The sequence below is a fragment of the Phymastichus coffea genome, unplaced genomic scaffold (genome assembly GCF_024137745.1).
Source record: "Phymastichus coffea isolate CEN01 unplaced genomic scaffold, Cenicafe_Pcof_1.1 PCOF00086, whole genome shotgun sequence".
Classification (NCBI taxonomy): domain Eukaryota; kingdom Metazoa; phylum Arthropoda; class Insecta; order Hymenoptera; family Eulophidae; genus Phymastichus; species Phymastichus coffea.
In genome coordinates this window covers 1,105,914-1,112,309 of record NW_026706897.1, presented here as the reverse complement: position 1 = coordinate 1,112,309, position 6,396 = coordinate 1,105,914, and the positions used below count along the sequence as shown (strand labels likewise).

The window sequence follows — 6,396 nt, the reverse complement described above, 5'->3', positions numbered from 1 at the left end:
AAGATCCACCATATTTATTGTTTACATTAGTTTATAACAGTTTAAATCCCTGGTTTTAAGTTTCACAAAGAAATCATAATACATAATTAATTTCTAAGAGGTATTAAGAAGATTTTATTTTTATGTTTTGTGATTTCCTATGTTAAAATTTTATACATTTTTCAAAATAATTAAATTGAAATTTGAAAATTCGCGGGTATACGCACGCGCAATACGATCGTCACTGAATATAAATTTTTTTTTAATTGCGGTCAGTACTCAGCAGACTATTGAAAAGAGTGAGTGAGTGAGTAATACTTATTGCGTCGATAAGTTCCCGGGGTAACTTCGTAAATGTAACAGCCGTGGGCCCGTGCGTGCGAATTTCTCTGCCTCCGTCCTGTGACAAAGTGCGCCTTTCTGTCTTATTTTTTCTTTCTTATATTCTATCTTTTTATCAGAAAGATGGTTTTTATGTCGGTTGGCTTTACCTGTTTTATGTTTTGCTGTTAAATTTGTTTCCTCTCTGTATCTTCTTATTAACAAATTACGGAACTAATTAACAAAAAATCATTTCAAATCTAACCAATAAAATTCTTCTGAAAAATAACATCAACGATAAAATAGTTAATATTTCTTAAAAGTGCTCGCTAATATTAGTATCTAATCTGAAAGACGCCTGCAGAATCAGACGTACTAGCACATAAATAGCACGTACACTTTACAAGTGGCTTAAATCTTGTATAATGTAAAATGAATATATAAATACAATAGAATCACACCGTTTATTTGTATACTTTATTAGATGTCTAGCGCGCTTCGCGCGTTTATCTTTTTCGTCTTTTTTACTTTATGTAGAAAGTCCCTTAAAACTATTATTAATGAAATTTTAAGTTTTCATCATAAGATGTCCTGTGTTGCAAATTCATTAAAAAGTTTCAATAACGCCATAAGAAATGTAATGTAAATTCTAAAAACATTATAGTTTTTTGTAATCATATTCTTCATGATGTAAGTAATATATTTCAGTCGGCATTCACGGTTATAATTAGTGCATTTAAAAATAATGTCTAATATTTTAATAACTGAATAAAACTAAAATCACTGTATAATATTTTTTCGTAATAATCTATCGATTTATTCACACATTTTATTGCCAAATTAACTTTGTTAATTCAAACAGCTGATCACATGGCTATCTTTCAGCCAATCAAATTACGAATAAACTAGCTTTATTTTGTCAGGTTTTCTTTTTTAAAAGAGGAAAAAGGAGAGAGGATAAGAAGAGGATAAGAGGATTAATAACTTTAATAATATTTTTATTTTTACAAGGGGATTATTTTTATTTATATTTTTATATGACTCTTCTTTTTGCTAAATAATATTTAATAATATATTAATAATGCTTAATAAAAAACGATGATTATTAGAACTCTTCATTTTGGCGGTGACGGATCAGCTGTTACTGTAAGCAAGTGTTGCAAGTGTGGTCCAGAGATTTCTCGCACCCTCAGTGACAAATGTGCAACGTTTTACAAAATACCAAACCTGGACATGTTTTCGGAAGATTCTCGTCTTGTATATCTTTCCACCTTTGCTTCGTTGGGACGTAAAACTCACACGAGATCAGAATCTACTTTCTTGCAATAATTAGCTAACGTACTATTTGTTCTACGTATAATGTTTGAATTATTTATAATTATAAGAAAGTTTATATTCATCAAAAAGAAGGCATAGTACTTATTCTTGAGACTGTTTGCTTGTTAATTTTGAAGAAGTAAAGTAAACAAACCACTGAATTATGTCAACAAGTGTAGATTTGAGAAATTATTAACATTATTTATGCTAAAGGGAATAAGCACAAACTTTAGGAGTTCTGTGAGAAGAAATATTGCTTTAAAATTGTTCATAATGAAGTGTCAGGGAAAATATTCCCTTTTACATCTATTTTTTATTCTTTACTTATTTGTTACTGTTCTTGGCACTGACAACATTTATGAACAAGTCTCTGGTTATGTGTAAGTAACTATTTATGTATTTTGTTTCTGTATTTTTATTCATTACTATATTTTAATGCAGCCAAGATTCAGATTATGTTGATCCTAATTCTTTCTATTACAACCGTCATTCTCAAAGAGTAAAAATATCTAGAAACTATGAATCAATAGGTTCAAAGGATAATCAGTTGTAAGTACAGTAATTTTGTTAACTATAAGAAATGATCATTGCTTGATATGTAAGCAAAATTAATTTTGGTTTTAGAACACAACATGGTGCTACATATCAATCATGTAACGATAATCCATATGAAGTATTCTCTAGACGATTAGTGAATATGATTATTTTAAAATCAAACTTTAAGGTATGTTTCATTTGTATATTTCATTGTCATGTGATAAAATTATGAATTGCAATTTATATAATTCATTTGTAGTTGAATGGTGATATAGCATTGGGGAAGCTAGTGCTGGAAGCAACAGTTGAAGAATTGGAACTTCTCAAATTTTATGGAGAAGGAAAACTTTCTATCAGACAAATAGATGATATACTCACTAATGTTATTCGTTCCCCTGAAATAAGTTTCTTTGATGAAGCTTTGAATTTTACAGATAAAATATCAATATATCTATATCAATATGTAAGTTTATTTATACTTTTCATTATTATATTTTAAATATAAATTCTTTTTATTTTTTAGAGGATAATTTTTGGGTATATACTTGTTGTGTTGTTTACAATTATCGTTACCTTTAAAGTACAATGGACAGGATTTAGAATTCTTTTACTATTGTTTACTGTCATTGTAATAGTTAGTTTCATGCTGACTTGGTGGGAACTTCTTCAGGTGAATTGAGTTTTTTTATTTATATAAAAAGTTTTCTTTATTTTCATAAGGCAATAAATATTTGGTGCAATATTTGTAGGAAGCTGATATAAAATTACAAGCCCAAAGGAGTATTTATAACACTATGCCTGATGAGTGTAGACAAGACAAAATTAGTTTTTTGAAATCAGTGTTGTTATTTTTGGGTAAATATAAAAATATAGTTCATTTTTAACTTTAGTGTTAAATTTTGATAGTTAGTTCAAGAAAATCTTATAGATATGATACTTTTGTTGATATTTAAATACCTTTTAGGCATACGAAAAGGAGATTGTTTCAGATATTATGAAGCAGTCATGACAGATACTGTATTAAAAGTAACACCACTACATGTAATTTCTCACATGTTCTCAAAGTTTCTCTTTTATCCTTTAAGCATAGCTAGTCATTATTTATCCGATTTTGTGGAAGGCATGACAAGTAAGCTGACATATCAAAACTGAAAATAATATTTAAAATGTGGATAATTTTATTTTTAACGAAAAATACTTTTGTTATTGTAGAAGATCTACCATTTCCATTCAATAACATTGCAAAGCTAATGTTAGTTATATTCATGCCAACTCTTCTTGGCGCATTATTGATAGTCTATTTTGGAGGGTCAACAGGACTAAAAATTGGACCTTTATTTCACTTATATCTTCATAGTAGTAAAACGGAAAATCCAGAAATTAAAACAGAAAATGTTAATAGACAAGCTATCGAAGTCATAAAAACTGTAAGTATTAATACTGAAATAGCAGTGGTATATCTTTCTTAATGCTTATCATTGGTTAAAATACACTAAAACTTATATGAAAAATTAATTATTTACAGGATTTAGCAGAACTTAAAACAAATATTTCTGCGAATACTAATTCGCTGGGACTGCCAAGACAGAATTCAATGAAACAAATTAAAACGGAAACACAAACAGAAGTTGTTCCAAGGAAAGTGGAAAAACAAGAAGATACCATCACCAATAGTGATGAATTTTCAGAAGAAAAAGAACATGAAAATATTTTAAGAATATGCCTGGAAGAAGAAATAAAGGAAAAGACAACTCCTAGTGTTATTAGTGATATTTCTAAAAATGAAACTTCAAAAAAAGAAAACGAATCGGTGGAAAGCGTAAAATTGTTAAGAAACAAATCATCTCTTGATGTTGAAAGTAAAAATGATTAAAAAGTGAATTTTTTTATATAGAAAAATATGACATTCACAATATTTAGTCGGAAACTGTTAGAAATAATTATTTGAAGCGAATAATTTACTACTAAATATTCAAGAAGTATTTTGTAAAGACATTTGGCCTTTCCGCTGTCAATTAATCCGATTAAGCGCTTATGCACGACATGCGATGACGGTGGTAGCGCCTTCTCAATTCCATCTATGCGTACACGTTAGTCTGGTTTAGGCACGGTCATGGTAGGACTGAGTTTCATCCCACGACTTGGCGTCCCTCTCACCAGAAAGCTTAACCCTATCTTCTCGAACAATTGAGTTCGAGAATAAGCATGAATTTCTCGCACGACCTTTCTTATTTTCTTTTTTTTTTTCAAAGACGGGCCTAGCCTTCTTTTCTCGATCGAGCAATAAAGTACGTTTTGTCTATACATAGCTATTTGCTCTCGACATTTTCTCATTCTATCTTTATGATTTTCAGAGCGGCAACGTGAGCGTTATACGCATCGCAGATGAATTTATTATTATTATTGATTATTGAATGAAAAAAATTTACCTTAAATATTTAAGAAGTATTTTGTAAAATTTGCGTTGATACTTTTATAATCATGAAAAACTCACTGTCTTTCCGCAACAATTTTGATATTCTAATTTATTAAAAAATTATTTTAAGATATAGAATAAAAGATTAATAGAATAAGATATATAGAATTAAAGGATTGATATATTGTTATAATATTTTATCATGTTTTATCGCATAGAAAACTATTTACAATGCAGCTACCATTAATTTGGAAATAAAAGAATTACACGCAATATTATTTTATATGCTGTAGATTGTACTGTTAATCCTGTTTTAAAGAATAAAAAACATATTTCTTCAAGTATTTTACACTTGTACAATGGTTTGCAAATCATCATAGTTAAGAAAATCAATTATTATTTATATAATAATACAATTATCGTTCAGATCTCGAATTTGAGGTACAGCATCGAAAGCTTTACTTCAAAAATTGGCAAAATCAATGACTTGCGATACTCTTTCATAAGTTTTTGCGATAATATAGTTTTGATGAGTAATATACATCAACATCAGTCTTGAAACTAAATAGTTATTACTCGTGAAGTTGGTAATATTCTTTCACTCTGATTTAACAATTTGAATATTATTGCTGACCAGTTAATTGTAATTACCGAATCTTCTCGATAATTCATCTGTAAAACTCTAAATAACATTTGAAGAATATATCACGGAGTTAATTTTGACTAAAATCAAGTATTTTCGAGAATTAAATTAAAATGCACCAAAATATATATTTGGTTAATACGAATTCTTTACGACATAAAAAACTTTTAAAAAAGTTTTTGATTACTGTTGACCAATTAACATACACACAGTAGTCCAGCAGCATTTATTGGCCCGTTATGAAAAACTGTTATTGCAATCATTGTAAGATATATTCATTTAAAGAGCGTTAACTAATAAAAATGAAGCTTATAAAAGGTTTGTTTTAATTTTTCTACAGAATTAAATTTTTTGTTAATTGTATTGAGTGTTTGTTAAGTGTTGTATTAAGTGAATTGTTGTATTAAGTAACTAAAAAGTAGCGAATTCCTACTGGTTTTCTCTGATTGAGATCAAGATTGCATAACACAAGTACTTTTATTATTTTTCGTTTTCATACTGGATAAGGTAGCCATTAAGACATTAACCATTGGCATCAGTCTCGATAGTATCTTTTAAAAATACTGTTAAACAAAAAATTAACAACGAATTTCAAGCGATTTCTTTGATGTTAGAGCATCGACGTATTGCACACGCCTTATCTACTGTAAAGCAACATTATCATAGTGTTTGTATTTGAGATAACGAAGAATAATTTTTGCCTTGAATTTTCCATTTCTATTGGTAACTGAACCATTACTTGCTTTCGCTTTGAGTATAATGCTCCTGATGCATGTGAGACAACAATGAGCGCGAGTATTTCCGAAGCTATTCACGTTGCATCCCTTATCGATTAAATAATAGGTCACATTTTTATTTCCACATTGTGCTGCAACGTGCATCCCGATTCGTCTACGAAATCGCACGGACTTTGATCTCTTTCAGAATCGATTAAACTGCTGATATTGTCATCTTTCGTACATGTGGCCGCAAGTGATAAAAATTTATTTCGCGATCCATGATGTAATGAATCACTGAAAAATATGTGTCATACATTTTTTTAGTCAAAACCAATTGTTTATTGGCAATGATTTTGGGCATCTCAAAGGGAATTTTAATTGATTACAAGTTTCAGTAAAACTTCAATTTACACAATTATATCAATAAATTCAGACAATGCTAAAAAGAAATTTTTTTTATTTCT

General features: G+C 28.9%; 1 protein-coding gene across 3 annotated transcripts; it reads left to right on the top strand.

Annotated features, from left to right (window-relative positions):
* Window positions 1-272: 272 nt before the first annotated feature.
* Window positions 273-6,157, top strand: LOC131669033 (uncharacterized). Of its 3 annotated transcripts, none has more exons than XM_058943597.1 (10): window positions 273-286; window positions 1,410-1,997; window positions 2,059-2,166; window positions 2,242-2,341; window positions 2,414-2,617; window positions 2,678-2,824; window positions 2,904-3,009; window positions 3,119-3,283; window positions 3,367-3,581; window positions 3,680-6,157. In XM_058943597.1, exons 2-10 carry the CDS (start codon window positions 1,822-1,824, stop codon window positions 4,025-4,027), a joined length of 1,569 nt encoding a protein of 522 aa, XP_058799580.1. In that variant the 5' UTR covers window positions 273-286; window positions 1,410-1,821; the 3' UTR covers window positions 4,028-6,157. The 3 variants fall into 3 exon arrangements, with proteins under 3 accessions (XP_058799580.1, XP_058799578.1, XP_058799579.1); XM_058943595.1 differs by having other exon boundaries at window positions 273-389; XM_058943596.1 differs by lacking the exon at window positions 273-286 and adding an exon at window positions 973-990.
* Window positions 6,158-6,396: the final 239 nt, after the last annotated feature.